General features: G+C 38.5%; 3 protein-coding genes across 5 annotated transcripts in view; 2 read left to right on the forward strand and 1 right to left on the reverse strand.

The window, feature by feature from the left end:
* Nucleotides 1-227: 227 nt before the first annotated feature.
* LOC140934032 (transmembrane protein 230-like) lies at nt 228-2826 on the reverse strand. Its single transcript, XM_073383715.1, has 3 exons — nt 2677-2826; nt 1831-1953; nt 228-1025 (listed from the first exon to the last, which is right to left on the reverse strand). The coding sequence occupies exons 1-3, from the start codon at nt 2749-2751 to the stop codon at nt 888-890; spliced, it is 336 nt and encodes a 111-aa protein (XP_073239816.1). The 5' UTR covers nt 2752-2826; the 3' UTR covers nt 228-887.
* Nucleotides 2827-3139: 313 nt separating this feature from the next.
* On the forward strand, nt 3140-18929 carry LOC140935580 (uncharacterized). The gene is made up of 28 exons (XM_073385141.1): nt 3140-3417; nt 4675-4767; nt 5325-5503; nt 6261-6345; nt 6845-6943; nt 7097-7150; nt 7333-7413; nt 7752-7826; nt 8551-8634; nt 9444-9509; nt 10036-10130; nt 10253-10308; nt 10674-10786; nt 11535-11684; nt 12040-12181; nt 12703-12880; nt 13401-13490; nt 13849-13972; nt 14278-14348; nt 14861-14936; nt 15042-15104; nt 15339-15451; nt 16024-16089; nt 16250-16306; nt 16614-16674; nt 17219-17308; nt 18035-18125; nt 18231-18929. The coding sequence occupies exons 1-28, from the start codon at nt 3265-3267 to the stop codon at nt 18320-18322; spliced, it is 2697 nt and encodes an 898-aa protein (XP_073241242.1). The 5' UTR covers nt 3140-3264; the 3' UTR covers nt 18323-18929.
* An 817-nt stretch (nt 18930-19746) lies between these two features.
* LOC140935583 (bromodomain-containing protein 8-like) overlaps nt 19747-22220 on the forward strand; it is a 31796-nt gene continuing 29322 nt past the window's right edge. For all 3 annotated transcript variants that reach the window (XM_073385145.1, XM_073385146.1, XM_073385147.1), the window contains exons 1-4: nt 19747-19792; nt 19886-19982; nt 21393-21477; nt 21824-21873. In XM_073385145.1, coding sequence (XP_073241246.1) covers nt 19768-19792; nt 19886-19982; nt 21393-21477; nt 21824-21873 — 257 coding nt within the window. In that variant the 5' untranslated portion in view covers nt 19747-19767. The remainder of the gene's footprint in view (nt 19793-19885; nt 19983-21392; nt 21478-21823; nt 21874-22220) is intronic.

Consider the following 22220-nt stretch of genomic DNA (forward strand, 5'->3'; position numbering starts at 1 on the left):
TCAGGGGCACCCAACGACGGTTTCCTCCCCCGGCCTAAATACATTATTCTAAGCAAGACCTTATAATGGTCTCTGTGAACGAGGTTGAGGTTTTTTAATAGTAGCCTGTAAGCAAACTCCCTCCCCATTTTGAGAGGATGCTCAAGCCATTGGCTAACTATAAAAATCCTAATTCTATTTGCTTAGCTTAATAACTTTAAAAACAACAACACAAAGAAACAAAGTCATATCATACATATTCACCTTTTTAATTTGGGGAAATAGAAAGTGAACCATGATTTCAGTGATGATTTTAAATAACTTCACTAACTAAAAAGTCCACTTTTTCCTCAGGAATAGGACAGAAGAAAATTTACATCGTTTCATTTTTTTCTCCCTTTTCTCGTGCTTTTATAGAGTTTTTATCTCCTGAGATAAACAAAAGCTTAAATTACCACTGGGGTTACTTAATTATCTGTTCTTCACAGTTCCTTTTTTAAATACAGTGTCCTTATTTTTAGAAGCCCACTCTCAACACCCCACTAACTAGTAAAAGTTGGTAGGTGAATGATACATGTTGTGTCTTATGTTTGAATTACACTGTCATTAGCTTAAAGCCAAACTTAACAGCTGTATTGTAGCAGCAAGTGAATTTGGTATTGTCAGCTGTGGTAATAGGGCAAATTCCCCTCTCCGAATGGACTCTGTAGCTGACATGCTGGCATGTTTCTCCAAGAAATCCAGTATGTTGAGCTGTAAGTACATGTATGCAGAGTTGGTCTGTGTTTCATGATCTAAATTTTAACTCAAATCTTCTTGATCAGCAGGCATAACTTCTTGCCCAAGCTAGACTCCACAGCCAAATAAAAGAACTAAGCCAGCATTGATAGATTTGTGACAATACATTATCAATCAAAGTCAGGAATATCTTCGAATGAATATCCTCTGTAGCCCTTCCAGGCATAATATGCTATTCTGACATGATAAAATCCTGGGATGAACATTAGAGAACCAAGGATCAACATTGGGTATGTGCGATCAGCATACTGTAAATACGAGAAAATACCAGTAAAATAAAGTTACTATAAAGGCTTGTGAATCTTAAAAGTTCTTTTAGAGAGAAATTGGGAGTAAATGAAGTATCAATAAATGTATTGCAAAATGTAAGACAGTCAGATGAAAAACTCAGTAACAGTAACTTTTGCAAAGGCAAAGAAAAATTAGCCTGATTCACTTTTAAACCACAAACACAACCTACATGCCTAAATAGCCACTCTAAAAATGGTGGCAAGTTTAAGATTTTTCATTTATATTCAAATCAGGCCTCACAAACCTCACTCCAGATATTATCTGAATAATTTTTGTTCTTAAGAAATTATGAGGTCAGCGAAGGTGATTATAAGCGATAAATATTACAATGAACAAGTTCTGCCAAAGAAGATTCTTTCAAATAGTAACACCATGGGATTTCGTCTACAAATTTACTAGTTAGAGCGACAAGCTCTAAACTTATAAAATCCAAGGTGTTTAGCATACAAGCTGCATGCAAAATCAAAGATTTCGTTGTTGCTCCTAGGCAAAGGCTGCAAGGGCCACTGAGTACTGTTTGAGCCCAGCCTGGTATTTAGAGAAGCAGATCCAGGAATTTTTTATAATTGAAGGGGTCCAAGCATGTCCTCACTCTTCAGACTTTTTTACAGCCTATTACAAGCCAGTATACATGCAACCCTTTGATTTAAGTACAGTCATTTAAATTCAATAAACATTTCCAGTCTGAAGGGTGTATTTATGGGATCCAGACCCCCCGGACCCTCCCCCTGGATCTGCCTGTGGTATTTACAGTGTACCTACCTTGACGTCAATATAGCCTGTAAACAGTAGAGATCCAACCACAAGTAAAACAGTTCCCACAGAGAATAAAAATATTGCCAACAGTACAGCCTTCCATGGTACCTTGGGAGGTGGTTTGACAAACTGAAAGAAAGGAGTTATATTAAACTTCAGAATAAAAAATTACTGGTGCTTTAAAAGTATTTTATTTTATTTTCTTAACATAATATCAAAGGGAAGAATGACACATTCCATAGTTTATCTGTGTCTGCTTGTGGAAGAAGCTGAGTGTCCACATTGCTTTTGCAGACCAGGGTTCATGAGTTTGAGTTCATTGAGATATATTGTCAGAGTTGCCTTTTCTTCTTACCCTGAAGATATATTAAAATTGTATTTTCCCCTGAAGACTTCCGTAAAACATGGGTCTACCCACTGAAGAACATGGGTCTACCCCTCAAGAATATGGGTCTATTGCTGAAAAATATGGGTCTGCCCCTCAAGAATATGGGTCTACCCATGAAAAATTTCACGAAAATTGAAGATCTACCCCTGAAGACTACCATAGTTTTTTTACTCTACACCTGAAGAAATCCTCAATTTTCATAATATACTCCTGAAGAATTTCATTGGTCGTCAAACAAGGGGTACGGATGTTAAATGCCATAGACCATACTGTATGTTGTAGGAAAAATTTATTCTTAGGTTCAACCAGTAGTCAACCTACAGCTGTAGCGATTTCCTTTGTTTCCTAGACATGAGTATTCATAGGAGACATAGGAAATTCTGGTTTAATCTGAAGAGGGAATTAACTACAACTGATCCTCTTCTGATAACGACCGGGGTTCAAACGAGTGAAAACGTACTAACCTGAGCATCAATGTAACCATCATCGTTAGAAATCTTCTTGTACTTGACTTTACTTCTTATCATTGTTGTAGGCATTTTAAAAATTGAACGCTGTGATCGTTTTTGATTTTAATTTATAAAAGAGAAATTCGTTCAATTGTCATTGAGTGAACCATGATTAATGTAACCTCGCCTGCACAGTTGACCTAACCCTATACAAAAAGAAGAGCCTGGGTATGAGAGAATTGAGATGGAGAGAGAACTGTAGAAACAAACTGTTTCCGAGAAATTTTCCGACTAAGAGGTGTTTATAAGTAGTACTATTGCCTTAAATAAATTTTTACAAATGTAAATTGCCAAGTTGTAATCATTTCTCTTTCCACCCGAATACGTGGTCAATTTGTCTGTTGTGACCAGTTGCCATGGTTTTTGATAAACTGATAAGTTACGTGATCTCCATATTTGGAGGCGGTGGAGCCCGCGGTGGAAGATGTTGTGATTCAGGAAATTGAGACTGTCGTCTTGCGCCACAAAGTTTCAGATTTTTCTTGGTAATAATTTATTTCAGAAGCTTTGATCACTTGTCGATTGATCTAAAAATTTGGAGCAATGGACGGAGAATGTCTGTCTGTCACAGTCGTGGAAAAAGTCACGAAAATTGATACACTTGGAGGCTATGTATTCTTGGTCTTTCTTTTTTGTCTTATCGTGGGATTTATTCTTGGGCTACTTTTGGCACGCTGCATTCTGCGGGAATTGGAGGTACTTTGTTTCTTAGAATTAGAGTGTAAGAAATACATTATGAATTATGTAAACGTGCTTCACACACATTTGTACATATATAAACAGCTGAGCTAGTGATTAAGATAAGCATATGCATGTGGAGTGTTTCAAGAAGCGTTCGAATATTTCCCATGAATTTTCCTGTGGATTTGGGTAATGGAGAAAAACTCAAGTAAAAAAAAACAAAGCCATAATAGTAGACTCAAAGTGATGAAGAACAACGTCCTTCTAGGCTTGCTGTATTAGTCTCAGCTGGGACTAATGGTGCTCAGTGACTCTTTTGCCCTTCCAAAGAGGTATGCCACGTTAATAGACACCCCTGAGTGATTTTATTTTGTCTCCACGACGGAGTCAGAAATATTTAAATTTTGGTACGAGTTTTTTGTCCAGACATAACTGTCGAGTGCCTGCAGCAAGTAGCCCATGATGGCTGGCTGGTGTCTATGTGACAGCTTAAAATTAAATTTTATGTTAAAAATTTTAACTTTGGTTGATTTTCAATTTCCTGTCTCCTAGGTGAAAACATTTTAACCTGAATTTGATTTTGACCTGTAACATCCATGTTACAAAAAAGGGTGTTTATGTTACGGGTGAAATTTTATTTCAGGTTCAATTTTTAACATCGGTTTATTGTCAATTTCCTCTCTCTCCTAGGGCTAGGAGACAAAGGAAATTGAGAATCAACTTAGGTTAAATTGCCAAAATTAACCTGAAATCAAATTTAACCTTTAACGTCTTCAAGGCACCTCTTAAAGTTGCTAAGGCTGGCACAAACAACTTTGAATCATTTTTCTAGACGAAAACAACAACAATCTTTAAGCTACAAATATGTAAGCTGTACTAATTTGTACGGTAGCTGCACCATTTTGGGACATAATTTTAACAACAAGATATTGTGAGCAATATTAATGCGCAAAATTTAAATTACCAGTATGTGCCCTAAGTGTGCATAAAAAACTACTTTATAAAGGAATATTTTTTATATATACCTGTAGCTCTTGTTAATGTTATTTTGTAAATTGATATCATCAGGGCTGTCATTAAGGTAAATAAATAAATAATAAATAAATAAATAAAATTCACACCTGGCTATTCTGATAGGAAAACAGAAGCTGTGTTGTTGCCCGCTTACTTGATGTATTTACCCAGCAACTCTCGATCTTAGTGATGGTCCTGATCATGTTTACTTACAGTACAGCTGTATATATTTTGAAATAAATATGTCTCATTCTTTAGGAGGAGTACTCTCAAAAGAGAAGCAAATCACAGTCTGTAGCAATTTTATTAGAGACAGAAAATGAAGTGCAGGTGCAAGAAATGTCAACAAAGGTATTAAGTTTAACTATATAGTTATTTACTGAGATGTTATTATAATGGTTCTGTGTACCGGTATAATACAAATTCCTTGAATGTTGTCTGTGTTCAGGCTACCATGAACGCTTTTAGCAGCAAAAGTGTACAGTTGTTTTAAAAATTGAGGAAACTCCAGATCTTAAAATATGATACTGCCCTTGCCATGTGCAAATGGCTAGACCTTCATGTGGCTTAGATGAGCATAAGTTTGGAAATTATGGAGGCCCCATCTCCAGTACGTTACCAGTACTTAAGTGCTAAATCCATTGACACTGTAATAAAGAAGGGTTTATAGTGTGTGTAAGTGAAAACACTATATAGCATCATGTTACTTTTAATATAATAATTATTATGAATCACTAACTCTGTAACCAGTGGTTTCTTAAACATGTAATAAAATATACGACGTGTCTTTGATTTGATTAGTATTGTTGTTGTGAATCACTTAGAATACTCTGTAACCAGTGGTCTCTAATACATACATGTATATATAATTTTTTACTTTCTTTGATTTCACTTTTTTTTCAAATCAGAAAATGGGCAGTAACAGAATTGCCCCCATGCCGGCAACACCAGCAAAGAACACAGCTGATATTGCTATAGAAATGCAGCCCACTCATCTCAGTAGTGGCAGTCTACACAGTCAAGCGGCACAAACTGAACCAGATAATAATGACCAGTCCATGGTTTATGCATTAAGCACGTCTTCAGGGTATGCTTGGATTAAAATAATAGTTATATTCTTTACAAAACAATAAAATTAACAGACAAAAATTTTACTCTGCATTCTCAGTCTACCTTTTTAGAACCCTTTCCTTGGCTTTTCTACAGTGTAACAGATGGAACGATTATAAGTAGAACAACAGACCAAGATTGTGTTCAAATTTTAATTCTTAAATCCTATTTAAAACAGATTTTCAGTTTCTTTGCTAAAAATTTATTCAAAATAATGTATATTCAGAATGTTCTAATTAGGAGAAGTATTTAGGATAATCTTAGGTTCTGTGCATTTCTTTGGACACTCTGAGTCCCAAAAATTGCACATCACCTGGCATTAGCGGTTTGCTTGTGAATTAAAATATGAAGCACACTATTATAGAAAGTATCTTTTTTTTCTGGAAGAAGATTATCTGAGTTAAAAAATCTAATCTGACCTCAGACTGTCCTTGTAAGTGATGAACATGTACTAAACAAGCCTTTTAAATATTTGCATGGGCGGTTTAATATTTGCCTTAGGGGATTTCATTACAACCCCACACTGTGCCTTCTGCTGGATTAATTTTTGTCAAATCTTCTTTGTTTCTTTAAATGATTGTATGTTTCTTGATAAATTACACTGTAATTAGTTCAAAACCAGTTCAAAATTGTTAACTCAGAGGTTTTATCATTTTATACCAGCTTAATTTTTCAAACACGTCACTTTTTGTATTTTATTTAAATCTTTAATAGATTTTTAACCATTTTTTCAGAGAAGAGATGGAAGTTGTACTGCAAAATCAAGATTTCAGGTCCATTGAAATCATGGAAAACAACTTGCAGCTTCAAAAAAATGAAGTGAGTTTAATTTTCAATGTGATCGGAGACATTCTGCCTGTCTTCCCTTGGAAAGTAACGTGAAATTTTAAAATGCAGGTTTCAAGATGTTTCAATTCAAAAAACTCCCATGAGTAGTGTAAATATGTTTTGGACATTAACAGATTGTCTAACATGTTCTAGATTTTACAGCAGAAGAAGAAGTCATGTACTTTTGGCTGTGGCTCTAGGGATAGGAGGGTGTGCAGACCCTTTGATCTGTTTTTAGACTAAACTGGGATCCATAGAGTTTCTCAAATGTCTCCTACTTCAGCTTGCTTTGATTTCTACTTTGATATGTTATTGAAACTGCCATGAAGCTCTCATCATCAGCTTTTACGTGGCCAGGAAATAGAAGTTGCTACATAAACATGTATTTTTAGGGTATTTCAAGAGGATGTTATTTTACATTTGTATTATTTATCGCTCCGTAACATGCTTTGTTAATAATATTTTTTATCCTATATTTATTTATTACCAGACATTTTTACAGTTGTTAAAGATGATACTGAGCTTCTTAGTGAGCAAATCCAGGATAACTGAAGGCTTTCGCAGAGATTCCCTCGCAAAATATGAGCAGGTAAGATTGTAATAATGATGATGATGATCGTGGTGGTGTTGCTGTGATGACGATGATGAATGCTTCTTTCTTTTTAAAAAGTTAATTTACTGTTAAGTCAAGTCTTAAGACTTGAAAATTACTTTAATAATATTGTGAATGCATTAAATTTAGGCAATGGAGGACATTGACAGAAATGCAAAAGAGGAAATGAAAGCTGAAGAACAGGTATGAGAAATTTAAGAAATAGAACAGTTTTGTTGTTTGTTTTTATTATCTAATATTGATGTTAAAAGCCTTTTGATATTTGGCTTGCAAAAAATGATGTGGTTATAGTTTATGCAGTTTAAAGAAACTTAGTAAAAAAAGTAAATACCTGGAAATAGCCATTAATATACTTTCATCTTCAGGAACTAAGAAGCACTATTACAGATCCACTTGAAGTAGATCAAGCAATAGAAAGCCTTCATTCAAAGTACTCTAAGAAAATGGTAAGTTAATTTCTGAACAACAGGGTTCAGTTGATCAAAGGCAGATTATGATTTTCCCGGGGTGAAATGTCAGTCTAGGTTCCTGTTTCCTTGTTTTAAAGCATTGAAGAATTTACGGAATTTGCTTTGTGAACATTTCGATCTACAGTCAACTTTCTCTTAATAATGGACACATCTCTAGGACAGACACCTCACTAAAAAGAACACCTTGAGATAGAGAGAAATGTTGATTGAACTAAACAACTAGTATGATCAGACTCGCGGTTGATTGTTATACGCTTTTTTGTATCCCATTCCTATTTTAATACACCCTTTTTTCACGTTTTTTAAATCTGAAGAGTTCTGAGAGGTTAGAACTTCAGGATAAATTGAAAACAGATCTCTTGCAAGGCACAGAACTGTCAGAAGAAGAGGTGGGTTGACAATTGTTTGCGTTGTAACAAAACATCTATCTCACACCAATGCATATCAAATACATATTTTTTGGCCTAGCTATACAAGGCTTGTATTTTATGCTGTTTGTGTTAAGGCATTGGGCATTTTTCCTTGATTATTAGAAATAACTAACGATGGACAAATTGAATACTAGTTACATGTTTTACTGTGATACTCGATCATGCCCCTACAATACTTGATACATTGTGGTCAGTCAGTCTTGCTTAATTTTTTTAATTCACAGAGCTGGACAAAAGGCCTGCTTCAGTCTATAATAATATTACATTACTTTGTTCTCTGTAAGTTATCAGGTTTTACGGAAGATACATGTATTACGGTGCAGTTAATAAACCATTATTTGCATTTTCTTTGCTATGTTTCTTATATCTGTCTTCTAGTAGCCTGCATAGCTTGTGGTTTTGTTTGGGAGGATTTGTGCACTCACCAGAAAAAACCAACAGCTATGCAGGCGGGGGGATCAGTCATCGTGTTTGTACCTTCCTGCCGGGGAGGGAGAGGAGGGCGTGGGGGGTGGAAAGGTAGAGGGAACTCCCCCCATATCCATTTGCATTTTTATGACCCTCCATTTTCCCCTGTTTTGCGGGCTATCCTTCTTTCAATGACCCCTATACAATTAAATATGCAGATATAAGCATTTTTTGCTCTCTGTCCTCTGAAGCTGAGATTACCCTGTTTTTACAGGCAGAGCAGATTGTTGCTAAACTTATGATTAACATGGCGGCTGCTGACAAGCGTTTGGCGGAAGAACAGAATCGTCAGGCTATGGTAATAACTTTAAAATAAATACAATTTAGGAGTGTCATAATCTCATTACCACAATATAACAAAAAAAAAAATGGAACAGAAGTGGTCAAGCAGAATTACTTTTTGTGCGTGATGGTTAACCAAAACCTACACATGTGTGATATTTCGCTGCATACAAAACCCTTGTCTCCTTTTACCTTAGAAATATTATAAAGATAATAAAGACCATAAAATACCCCGTTTCTGCTTGTAAATTACACCCGTACCCATAACACGGTTAAGGTGATGTTACACGGGATGATTCGCAACGACAAGTTTTAGCGCAGCACATCGTTGCAATGTAGGAACAATGTTGAAACTGGTCCAAACAATGAAGCAACAATGTTGCAATGCTGTGTTGTGTTAAAAATCGTTGTTGCGAATCGTCTCAATCACCTTTAAATACGTAGCCTGTTCCAGGCGTTCAGGTAGTAGAACATGGGCTAACTGGTTTTTCTCCTCGCTTTCTACCATCTGAACTCTACGCTCTACCACTACAGGGTACGGAAAACGGAGCACTGATGATGAGAGGGTGAGGTGGGGGGGGGGGGGGAGGGGTGGGGGGTGAAAATAAATTATAAAGAAGTATTTACCTCAGGTTTGTCGGTCTAACGAGTACTGTTACTAGTTACCGACGTAAAATAAGGGCCTTTACCAGTAGTTCAGTAATGCGCATGTGCAAGGGGTTGAATCAGGCACTACGCAGGAGAAACTCCAAATTACACCCGTGTGTGAGGGTGGGACTTGTAATTACAGCCTATGTTTAATTGGATTTTGGTGTGTTTTATTAGGTGCTGCATGAAAAACTTGCACGAAGACAAGCACTTGCCCAGCAAAGGGCAGCTGACAACCAACAGGTTAGCCGAGTAGTTACCAATCATCTACGCTAAAGCAATCAAGATGCAATTAATCGATTAATCTGAGGACCAGTCGACAGAATAAGGGAGCGAAAGCAAAGACGACGGTGACGGCAACGAGAGCATAAAAAAAAGGTTTAGATTAGCAAAACAACAGCTCTGCACGTGAATCACCTTTTATTGGGTATTTCATTGCTGTCTCTGCACGACTACGATGTGAAAGTGCCTAATTTCACGATCTTGTGGAAGACGTGAACAAAAGACGACTTTCTTTTTCTTTCCTAAACTTCAATGCAGTTGTTTAGACAACTCCAGAAAAATTTGCCAACATTGAGCGAGTTGGAATAAGCGCGTTAAAGTTTGAGATAGAAAAAGCTGAGATAGAAAAGTCCTATCTCAGCGATCGTTGTCGCTGCGATCGCTACGATCGCTGGAAAGTGGTTTCCATATGATCGCTAAATTTTTTTTATCTCAGCGATCGCAGCGATCATATGGAAACCAGTGGTTGAAATTTCTTATTTTGTAGGAGAAAGATGAATTCGAGGAACGATCCAAGCAGCCTCTAAAAAATTTAGAGGTTCTGCACAAAAAGGGAAAGCTCTTGGAAGACCAGAAGGACAGGTAAGATTTTAAACTAGTGCAAATAATAATACTGAACAGGTTAGTTAGAAGCTGTACATATTGCACTTTTTTCCTTACCTATATTTTGCGTTCACCGTGTTCTGCTTCTGTTTGAATTAAAGGATTATGGAGGAATACGAACAAGATTTGCGTATTTTGGAGGAAAAAAATCAGAAAGGTATGTTACCATAACCTACTATAGCACAGGGGAAACTGTTTTAAGCTAAATGAAACAAAAACAAATCTGCTTTTAAAATTCAGGTTGTCAAGATGCGTCGATCGGTTCGTATAGGAATGATTGTTTTCGCTTATGTCACGCTATCAATTCATGATACTGCTAATTTCACCTTCTCTTATCCCTTTAGAGATATTAATTATATTATCTAATGACTGCGTATGAGCTAGAAAAGCTAAAGGATGTGACCCAGTTGTAACCAACTTGAGATAGAAAAGAAGAGTTTCGCGCGATGATCAGCATTGTGGTCAGATGATATACTTTAAATTCATATCATCAGTTTTTTTAGCTATAAAATTCTCTTCTAGCTATTCTAAAAAGTCAGCGAGATCTCACTGAGAAGCTAAAGAGAAAGCGGCAGCAACGAATGAGAAAACTAGAAATGGAACAGGCAGCCGAAAGAGAAGAATTCGAAAGAAAGGTCAGTAAAATCACAGTATTGTCTCAAACCGTTCCCCATGTTCCATGTGATGTTTTTCTCCTCAATTCGACGATCAATCTCGATAAAATCGAACGGAAAAATAGGGGACTATGAATTGCTGAAGTAATCAACAAATGTCCTTTGATAGAATTTATTTGAACAAACTTGGTGGAGAAAGAGGAAGTTAAGCGAAGCATAATAGTAAGAAGACTGTGTCTGATTAGCTTTTCGTAAAGCGCAAAGCATTTTCTACCGCCATCGTGGGGGTAGTTTGGATCTTGAGTCGGTCAAAGCGGCAGAGTAGAGGGCTTTGTCTTAAGCTAAAAAAGTGAGATTCATACAATACTTTTATCAAATTCCAACGTATGTGAAAAACAAAAGCGTTAAGAAACAACAGACTGCAGCACAATACAAGCTTCGCGGTATGGCCAGCACTTACGCATGCGCCCCACCACATCACTAGGGCAGTGAGATCCATGGTCAGCTTTCTCGCCCTTTTTACGGCTTACCCGTCAGATCCCTGTACGGAATAACACGCGTTCAGAAGCTCTTCATTACCGAGGCCAGTGCAAAGCAGACTTTTTTTAGAGTCATCTCCACCCAGCACTGGAAACCTCTAAACAGTTCTCGACGTGCGTATGGAGCCGGAATCAGCGTTGCAAATGCAAACGCAAATGCTGTTGTCATCCTCAGCTACAACACCGAGTGTACAGTTGAATACGTTTTTGCTCTTTTTTTTTTTTCTAAGGCTGGCCAGTTGGTCAATGAAGGTAACATGACAGTCGAGGACTTCCTAGAGTCTAACCATCAACTAAGAGTTCAACAACAAACTGCGAGAGAGGAAGAGGAAGACCGAGCTGATGACATGGAAGCGGAGGAGCTTAACAACCTTAGACAGGTATTATATTGAAAGATGTTTTTCAGTCCGTGACACAGGCGGCTCAAGAATAGTGCTCCCAACAGGAATCGAACCTCTGTCCATCTGGTTACTAGTTCAGACAGTCCACCACTAAGCTACAGTTACTAAGCTTTCTCTAACTTATTACAAACAAGTGACATGAAAGTGCTACTGGTAGACAACTTTTGGAGGAAAATTTAAAATCCTCTTAGGAATTTTTCCTTCAGATTATTTCCCGATTTTCGCTGTTTATGTTTAAAGTTCAATTTGGTAACAATATTACTAGCAATCTGTTCAGTTGATGGCAGTCACAATTCATTTAACAAGTTTTTTCTCGTTGTTTTTGTCGATTTAGAAACTGGAAGAGACTAAGCAGAAAAAATTGCAAGAAAGGGAAGAAGCTTTGTTTGAACAGATCAGAAAAGAGGCGCATTTATCATCCAAAGAAGCGGAGAAGTTGATGAACAAGCATTTAGAAGATCTTAAGGAGTCCAATGGTTTGTTGAGTTCTTCAGTATCGTTATTTTTTTTATCTCCCGTTGCGCCAATAGTCGTTTTACCCACATGTACATATATGCTTTTCTATACACGTGTTTCTCGCACGCACGTTCCTCGCGTGCACACCAACTCCAGCACGCTCCTCACATCTTGTCTTCACCATGCATTTCTTGATCACGTGTACATGTGTCTGTTGTTTGCTTCCTGTACCCTTTTTCCTGGTCAATTGCTGTTATTTTTAACGCTTTTTTTTTTGCTTGGTTACATTCACACGGTAGCGGACGAATTCAGTTCTGCACTGAGTATTTTACCCTGCATTCAAAATGCACCAGATTGCATCTCAACGCATGTTCATTTAAAAAAATTTCCGGGGGCGCATGCCGCCGGACCCCCCTAGGAAGCTTTTCGCCTTCGGTCACTCGGGACTAGATAGAACCTTGATTTTCCAATGCGCTTTTCGTCTTTCCTCGTGGTCGACAACAAAACAGCGTCTAACAAGGTATGTTTATGACCTTTTAAGACAGGAAAAACCGTGAGCGAGAGCGTCAGAGAGCCACAATTCAAGAAAGATTAGCAGAAAGAAAGCGGAGATGGGAAAGAGAAATGGAGCAACAACAAGCAGAACAAAGTCAGATAGTGGCAGAACAAGAGAAAGCAATAAAACAAGTGCTCAACACTCAAGCGGGACTGGCTGAAGAGTACGTGTCCACCAAATTATCTAATAACATGACTATGAGTGAAAGAAAAGCTGTTAACTGTTAAAAAGAAGAAATAACAAAAGTTTATACCGACGACTAGGCTGCAAAGAAATTGTACTCAGATTTGTAAACTGGCGCGTTGGCCGTTGTTAGTTGACCTGAGACTGGGTCTGTGTTGAGTTGAACTGTACTGTGGGATTGATTTGGGGGATGACTTGTGACCCAGTTTCCTCTGCAATTTTTCCTCGTCCCCAGGGCGCCACCCTCAAAAATAGGAGGGAATCCCTGAGGACTAGGTTAAGCAATATCCAATAAAAGAAGAGAAAGCCTCCTTTTAACTTTCCCATAGTGCAATGCGACACAACACCGAACCAGTCTTCTACGGAGCCTGAAATGGCCGGTATCTCTTTGCATCAGTGGTCGTTTTGAAAAAGAAAATTTAGCTTTTTATTAAAATTAATTTTTTTATTTGTTATTCAAGTGACTGTTAGCTAGATTAAGACATTAACTTTTTTTGCAGGTTAAGGAAGCAGGTCATGTTAGAACACGAACAGAACATGGCAGCGTTGAATAATCATTTGCAAATGACGAGACTCAGGCAACAAAAAAGGTTCGTTTAGTTCAATCTGAGTAGCGAGGAGGCGGGCGGAAATTATCTCTTTCTGTGTGCCTATGGGTGGGGATACACCGCCCTAGGAGGAAAAAACTGATAAATTTCCCTGGGGTTTACTAGGAAAGGCATTGCAACAGGCAGAATTGAACCTTACATTTACGCCTTTTTTGGAATGTGGTCACATCAGCCTTTTTTAGTAAATCAAATTAATATCAGTTTAAAGCAAATTGTCGTACTATTATTCCTTTTAATGTCAATTACCTGAGTGTTTTGGTGGAAACCGGTGTAAATCCCCGCCCGTCAATCGAGATGCTCTTTAGTTAAGCTAACAAGCGCTTCAATTTTTTACCTACAGGCTGGAGAAGCGTCTCGCAACCCGAAGAGCACGACTCGCTGAACTAAGGCAACAAATGGAAGTGGAGCGAGAGAATCAACCTCAGAACGATCCAGAGGCCCTGAAAGCACTCGCTAGGGTGCAGGTTAGTTGCTTATTTCCAAGTTTATATTCCTCTTGCAGTGTTTCTTAAAACTCCTTTTTCGAGTTTTCTAGTGACTATTTGTTTAGTATTCATCCTGTCAGACTTAAACGAAATATCCACAATTTCCCCATGAAGAAGAAACGTAAAATTAGATTATAGGGGTAGAAGCGAATTAAAACATGACAGACGCGAGAAAGAAACGATTTACGATTTTCGTTTTCTGATCGACATAATAGTATACTGTTACAGTTATGTCATATGCTGTAGACTGTGTCATGTCAGAATATTCGTGTCACCTTTTCTAGAACATTGAGTATCAGGCTGAAGTGAAGAAAATTGAGGCTGAACATCAAGCTGCTCTGGAAGACTTCAGAAGGTGAATAGCATTCCCGTTTTATTGCCCAAAATACCATTTATCCTGGCTGGTTGTCATTTGGATTTATTTCAGCTTTGTTAGGTAGCTGAAATCTTGATCTAGCGCTGACACCGTATATTTAATTCGCCACACAAGCATGATTTTTGATAAAAACTCGTTTCCCTTCAGGGCAGGAATGACTCTAAACAGCGGCGATATCCATGGATTCAAGTGTGCGCGTGTGTCGGGGGGGGGGGGGGGGGGGGAGCTTGAGCGCCACCGTCGATTCTGACAGCTTTAATGGTGCCAGCTGTGAACAACGCATCTCATATGAAAATACTTTTGCTTGCCACTAAAAAACCTCTTTGCCTGTTTTTCAGTAGCTATAATTTTGTCACATGAAATTTAAGCAAATATTCTCATCTACTCGAGCACCGAAAAATTCTGGCATAAAATTTGCTCGCGTGGACAGGGCTCAGTTCTTTTGGTTTTGGGTTTTATAAAATTACGTTCACACGCCTTGTGTTTTTTAGACGCTTGGAAGCCGAGACAGATGAAGCCCTGAAAGAACAGGACGAGAAACTGGGGAAAATCCTGGGTAAACTACAGGTGAGCTAAGTTATTATTCAATGCAATTCATCCAATGATCAGCTCCTTTTTGGAGTCAGACACCACTTTCTGTTACTTATTTTTTACACGATAATTTACTTCAAGGTTGCAGTAGCGAGGCGAGAAGAAATTATTAAGCGACAAGATGAAGCTATTCGCTCCTTAGAGGTAACTCAACTCTTGATAACTTTCGAATTAAAGGCCGCGAATGGGTTATCTTCTTTTCTTCTTAAAAGACATGTATAACTGGTAAATTTGTATATTTATTTATACCACTAGCTGTTAGCAGCTTTGAATTTAGCAGAATCGTTGTAGAAAAAATTATTTTATTTCATTAGGGATTTAAAGCTTCTCTTCCAACTGTATAATAAACCGTTTTTATATGATTTCGTTTCTTTGTAGAAAAAACTCGTTGAAAACATGACAAGAGAAGGGACGCTGGCTGATGCGCAAACAGATCGGATCATAAGGCAGCATCAGAAACAAGTGGACAAGTTAAATGCGCAGATAGACGCGTAAGACTCGACTTTTCACCTTTTCTGATGTTGCTCGCTTATTAAACACCGACTTCTCATTAGAGTTCTGACATGTCATCTGCAGTTTTTAACTGAGAAGATCTTGCTGTAGATCTACGTATGGCAGCACTGGTTTTTGCCGATTAACTCTCGGTGTTCAAAACACTAATAAACCTTTCACGTCCCCGGCTAGCCTGCGAACGCAGACGTATTGCTGGTCGCCGATTCTCTATCTACGGCTTGTCTTGCAGCGAAAAAAAATATTTTGCCTCCACTCGGAATTCAGTTGAAGAAAACAATCGTTTTTTAAGTAACTAGTTAAAACAGGGACAGTTTGTGACGCTCTTGTGTTGCATATAAAGCGGGAATTTGAAAAGTGGTGAGTGATGAGAAGGGATTAGTCTGTGACCACTGCAGACGTATTTCTGGCCGTGTTTGGTGACAAATAGAAATACATCTGTATTCGAAGGCTTCTAGAAGAACATTTGTTTCCAGTCTTTGCACCTTAAAGAAAACCATTGCAACTGATTTATGTTATTTTGTACCAAGTGATTTTACTGTTTTGTTTACAGCGAAAAAGAAAAGCAGATGCAAAAAATCCGAGAAAAACTAGAAGCAAAACAGTTAAAGAAAGCAAGGTTAGTTTCTTTTGTGAATAAGAGATTTTTTTTCCACCGTCACTCAACCTCGTTCCCAGGGTTCTCTCCTGTGCGGGTAGGAGAGAACCCTGGGAACGAGGTTAACCGTCACTGAGCTCTATTTTCTAATGATGCAATATTTCTTAACGTTCTATTTTAGAGCTTTAGAAGCAAAACTTTATCAAGAAAAAGAGGAACAAAAGAGCAAAGCGGCTAAGTAAGTTTTAACTCCTTTCCACTTTATAATGTTGCTTGTTAGTGGTTGCATCCTTTCCCGCCTTTCGCAATGCAAGTGCCATAGCAAGTTTGTACGCGATTGAAGGCGGCTTTATATGTAGTAGCCTGAGAAAAAAGCCGACATTTGGCGACGCTACTGCTGGCTTCCGCGCCAAATGACGTCTGACAAACGAGCGCAGAAATTCCATACTGATGACGCGTCTCTACCCAGATCTGGGTAGTGCTTCTGATTGGTCGTGTCGCGTGGCAAATTTATTTCAACCAATATTATACTTGTTCCTCTGTAGGTCAGTTGGTGTAAAACTTTCCCTGCTTTTAGCGGAACAGCGCCACAAGAGAGCATTAGAGGTAATAGGCATTTTATATAGGACTCAGTTTTTTCTCTGAAGGAAAGAACAATTGTACATGTTACTTATTGCTGTGGTTTGTACGATTGCCCTATGTGATCGGCTGAAACTTCTCGTACCATTATCAACCAGTTAAAAAGGAAAACCAACAGCAGCGCTTGGCGCGTGTTTCGTGTTTTGCCTCGCGATATGATTGGCTCCCCGTTTGTTTTGAATGGTCGTAAGTGTTCCAGTAAGCGTACATCCTTAGACCCCGCCCACCCCCCACCCCGAAAAAAAAGAAAAAAGATTACGGTAATGAGACGACTACGTCCCACTCGTTCGAAAGAACTAGTCACGCGTTTTGGATTTTAAGACTGAGAAAAGCAGCCAAAACAGCTCGTGCTTTGGTTGATCAACAGCAAAAGCTGCTGTAGGATTTAGCTTTCTTGTTTCTTAGTTTGCAGTGTTACAAAGTGTTCTTGCTTAAATATTGCCCTGTTTGCGTGTCGTCGCTCATTTTAGATTATTCATCGTACATTGTTCTCGATGTATTTGTTTAACAGGATATGGAGCGTGAAATGCAGATGGATTTAGCACGTCAGTTGGAGCAGTTAAATAGAGAAATGGACGAGCAACTGTTAACAGACTTGCAGGTTCAATTAGTTTCCTGTTCCAATGATGTCACTCTAGAATGTTGCGAGAGAATCGTCCCCAGCGACGGGCAAAGACGAGAGACGGCTGTATTCACAGGCTATGAATGTTGCTTTTCTTGTTGTTTAGATCTGATGACCACTTCCAATAAATTTACTTTGTGTGTGTTTCATACAGTAGCCTTCCACTTCTTTGAAACTTTTAACTTCATTGGACCCTATATGTTGACAGCTCGTCTGTTTTTTTTTTTGTTCGACTTTCTACTTTGTCGTATTTTTTAAATTGTTTTCGCAACCAAACCTCTCAGGCCTTGTTACAGCTCAGCGGTGCCTCTTTTCATTTTTTTTCTGTTTTCTTTTCTCTCTACTAACACCGCCTCGGAAGCCTATTGGAGGGCAATAGAGAATGAGCTAAGCTAAGGTCATTCTCTCTTGTGGAGGGATACTCTTGATTAGGGAATGCGAGATCAGTAGAAGCGGGTATGTGACTAGATTTTCAGAAACGTCCTTCGTCTGAAAGCTCGCTCCACTCGCTAAGAGACTCGTGAGGTCGACTTGTAGCAAGTCTGGTATGTGACGTAAGATCCACTTCTCAGGCTTCTTTATTATTTCACCGAGACTTAGTGTTTCGAGCGTTTGCTGGCCAAAGTCATCGAGGGACTAAGATATCGCCATTCTTTCAATGAAAGGTCCATCTGAAATCCTGTGATAATTAATTCTTCTTTATAGGAGGAAGAGAAGAAGTTCATTGCTACCTTGGCTGAGAACAGTTCAGCTACGGAAGAAGAACTGCTTCAAACAATCAAGAGTTCGGCAGTAGGTAAGAATGGACAGGGTCTGAAGTAATAAGGGAGACACTAAGGCCTCACCAGTCAGTTGTCTTTAACTATTTTAAGCAATCATTTGTCATCTTTTCCTTTCGCAGAGGTGGGAATGGATGCCAAGCTCACGAAGAGCATCGCTAAAGATGTTCGTAAAAGAGTTAGAACTGCCCGTACTCCAGTTCCAGAAGTATAACCACTATAAACCCAGCTACAAAAATGAGATTGCATGCTGAGATATATTACATCACAGACTGATAAAATATAATCAATTGATAGTTAATTGTTTTATAACGCGCTATCCGATTAGAGGGACAAGTTTATTGTCTTGTTGTGAACGGGAAAAAAAAAAAGAAACGCGCGCTCATGTTCTGCCTTTATCAAAGATCGTCCGCTAAGAAGCTAGTGTGGCCCGTTATGTGGGTTACCTTGCCATTTATGTAAACGCTTCAAAGCGTGTTCTAAAGAAAGATTATGAAAAGTTGGCCCTAAGCTCGTTTAGCTGGGCCACCCTCTTTCCGTATGAACTGGCCTTATGGTGTAAGATACAGCGACTATCGGTACTTTAATTACTATTTATTTTCTTAGGGTCTGTGATTTTGTATTCAGTGGACTATAACATTGTAAAAAGGCACATACAAACGCAAATTTCGCCGTACGTGTTGTGTTTTGCAGTCATTCTCATTGTAAGCGATATTCCAAAACGTCTATTTATTCTTGCTCTGGTTCGAGGATTAATACTGTATTTATTAAATCGTATCTGTTTATTTTTATTTGTGGTCTTAATAAAATAATGCAAGTAATGTCTCAGTGTCATTAAGCAGTGAAGGACATCGTGATAATCTCTTCTTCCTATACCTTCTTCTCAGATCCCTGATCACCCGTCTAAGTAGATCTTGAACGCGGAAAACATCTGAGCATGTGCTGCGAGATTAGAAATAACCAATCGCTTTAAAGGAGGAATTCTAGTGGTTCCGGATTATGGAGCTGGTAGAGCCAGTTGAGGAGGGTGGGGGTGGGGGGAGTAACGACCGCAAACGAAGGGATTGAAGGGAGGTGGGGAGAAAGATCCCCCAGCGTTTATCCCCACCAGCTTACTTTCCTTTCTCAGCGTAGTTTAGCCTGCAAGCTTGCTCTCTTTTTGGTGTTAGTCGCGAGAAGTCACGCGAGAGCCACACGCCAAAGGAGACGCGAGTGCGATGGGGGAGGGGGAAAGATAAGAGAGACTTTTCCTTTTCCTCTGCCGCTCACGGCTTCGCCGCTCTCCTGAGCGTTGGTTCGCGACTCGCTTTTTTCGCTTCGCTGCTTGCTGGCAGGATCAGAGTAGTTTTCTTGAACAAGCCCACTCGACCGACAGAAATGGGTCAGGTATCAGGACCACAGGACCACAGGACCACCCGCTAGACACTCCTTGTCATGGTGTCATCATCAAGTTTTTGTAGTCAGGTGGACAACTTGCACATTCGAATAAAATCATACATGACTTGTCCAAATGTTGAGAAATGAAAGTGGTAGCATAAAATAGACCACATGGCATGGCAATTGTTTGTACTGCAAAGCGTTAGAACATACGGAGGGCCACTCGGCGGCGCTCTTGAACAAGGAGACTGGTACGAATCAAACAACTAAAGAATCGAAAACATGGCGGCCTCCATGCTCAGTCAGAGTAAGTTATTATTTTGTGCTTTTCCTACTTCGAGACTTGCTCTATCTATGCTCACATTATTGTAACCTTCACTTGCATGTTTTATCGACATAGAGCACAAGTTACCTCCTGGTCAAAACCCAGATGAGTGGACGATTAGAGAAAAGTTAACATTAGCTTCTTCAGTGGTTCGAAGTGGTGATCAAAATTGGTAAAAACAAATAAGTTTAGATATCTATCTATGTTGTTTATTTTGATTTTTAAATTGCTCAACTTACTATTAGAAAGCAAATCTATCTATTCGAAACCTACTGTATTTGTTCGAGGGTTAAGGAATGCTTTCATACCTGGTTTAGTGTTTTATACGAAACTGAAATTAAACAACAAAAGGGTTAAATATTCAGGTTACAGTATGGAAGGCAAAGCCGTTGGTCGAATTTGTGTGTCGTTAAAGCAGGCTGGCCTGGTCTGCAAGGTTTGTTTTTCTTGATTCACTCTGTAGCTTCCATTACTTATCTAAAAAAGGGTTCATGCTGTACACATGCATTTAATAAAGGTAATACATGTAATGTACATTTTTCTATGGAACGCTAAGCGTTGCAAAAATGCTCAAATATACACATTATAGAGGTTTAATCATTTAATATGTGCTGCACTTTGTTACTATTGGGTTTATTAAAGCATAAGTGGGGTAAGTTTATTGCATTTGATTACTTTCAACTCAATGTTGTGTTTTTCGATGAGCCTGTGAGATAACACTTGGATTTCTATCAATATATATAAAGGCCATATCCATGATAATCAATGATTATTCAAACATGCCATCATTTCCACACGGGATAGCCTACTACGCAGGTGTTCTTAGGGGTTCTTCGCGTGTTTCTGCCCCACAAATGTCTGCTGAAACAAGTGTTTAAATTCCTTTCCCATTGTTCGCAAATATCAGCTGGAGCTCACGTGCAGATTATAGGAGAACCAATCGGTGCTGTTGAAGTCAAAATGTTGACAAGCTAAACACAACGTGCAAGCTCTGTAGCGTGTGACATGTGACCAAAGAGTTTTGCCCTTTACAAGAATGTAGAATATGGAGGTTCGCTTTTTGCATATTTGTCTCTGTAATGCTGAATTAGATGCCAGTTGCTCACAAAGGTTTTCTTTTGGTGAGGTAGCGATGGGATGGTATGTTGTAACTGAACAAAAGGCAGAATTTTGTTTTTTCGCAGTTTATTGTTTTATAGTAAAGTAAAAGTTGACTTCCACTCAGCAAATTTAACCTGTGAGATAATTTTTTTCAATGGGATTGAGGGTAGCCTCTAGTTCAAAGGCATGTGAGTAGTTTGTTCTAAAAAGTGTAAGGTCTTCACCTTTCACGAGACCTTTCGGATCTTTTTTGGAGTCTCGCATGAAATTTCTCAAGGTCCAAAGTGCACTTTCCAGATTTGTAAGTGTGCTTTGATTGGTGGACATTTTTTTCTGCTCATTTTAGCAGACGCTTGTTGGGGAGGATTGCGTAATGAGCCAAAAGAATGTCTGAGGGGGAGGCTACTTGTGGGACAGCTTCATTACAATCAAACTGTCCTAATCAGGACAGGTCACAAGTAACATGTTCATTTCCTTCTAGGGTGTCTGTCAGTCGTACTATTAAACCAATACTTGAGACAGGATGTTGTGCGAAACAAAGACCACCTGACTTTTTTTCGCAGAAGGTAATGTTATTTTGTGTTTTGTGTCACAGGTATAATTTGAATCATCTTTTTCTGAAAAACCCTTTTTTATGAGTTATTTGTGTTTTATCCTGGTTTTATAGAGTGCAAGAGCACCATGTAAGTATATTCTCTGACACAAAAGTTCAATAATATCAAAAGGGTGGCTGGAATGAAGCCCCAACTCACTTCTGATAGACTTTTAGTTGTTGGTGGAAGCAAGGCTGTGATGACCTTGTTTTGAAACAACCTTTCCTTCTCTGTTTACCTGGATATTTTTTATACTATATAATTTCTCCTTATGTTTAGAAATAGAATTTAATTTAATTTTTTTATTTTAATTCTACAGAACTGTGCATCTCATTACTCTGAAATGCTTGAAAAAGTGAACACGCCAAAGTACGTGCTGATGACTGATTAAATTGGCCATATTAATCTGATAAAATACTTGTTAGATTTAAAGGTTGGAGGTTCATTGTTGTGATTTGCAATTTATCAATAACTACCTTACTTGTCAATTTGATTATTTCTCTATTAATCAACTCTCTCAGCCTACAGTGCTTTTAGTTTCAGTACATTAATCTGCATATTCTCTTTCACTATTCTCCATCAAGGCTGTGCTCTAAGGAAAATTGAAGGGAGCCCAGTGCTCTGAAAATGTAAAATCTAGGGTACCCAACATATTATTTGTATGAAAAATATAAGATTTTCTAGTCGCCCAAGAGCAAAAGTTAGGCACCAGGGGC

The sequence above is a fragment of the Porites lutea genome, chromosome 4 (assembly GCF_958299795.1).
Source record: "Porites lutea chromosome 4, jaPorLute2.1, whole genome shotgun sequence".
NCBI classification, from domain to species: Eukaryota; Metazoa; Cnidaria; class Anthozoa; order Scleractinia; family Poritidae; genus Porites; species Porites lutea.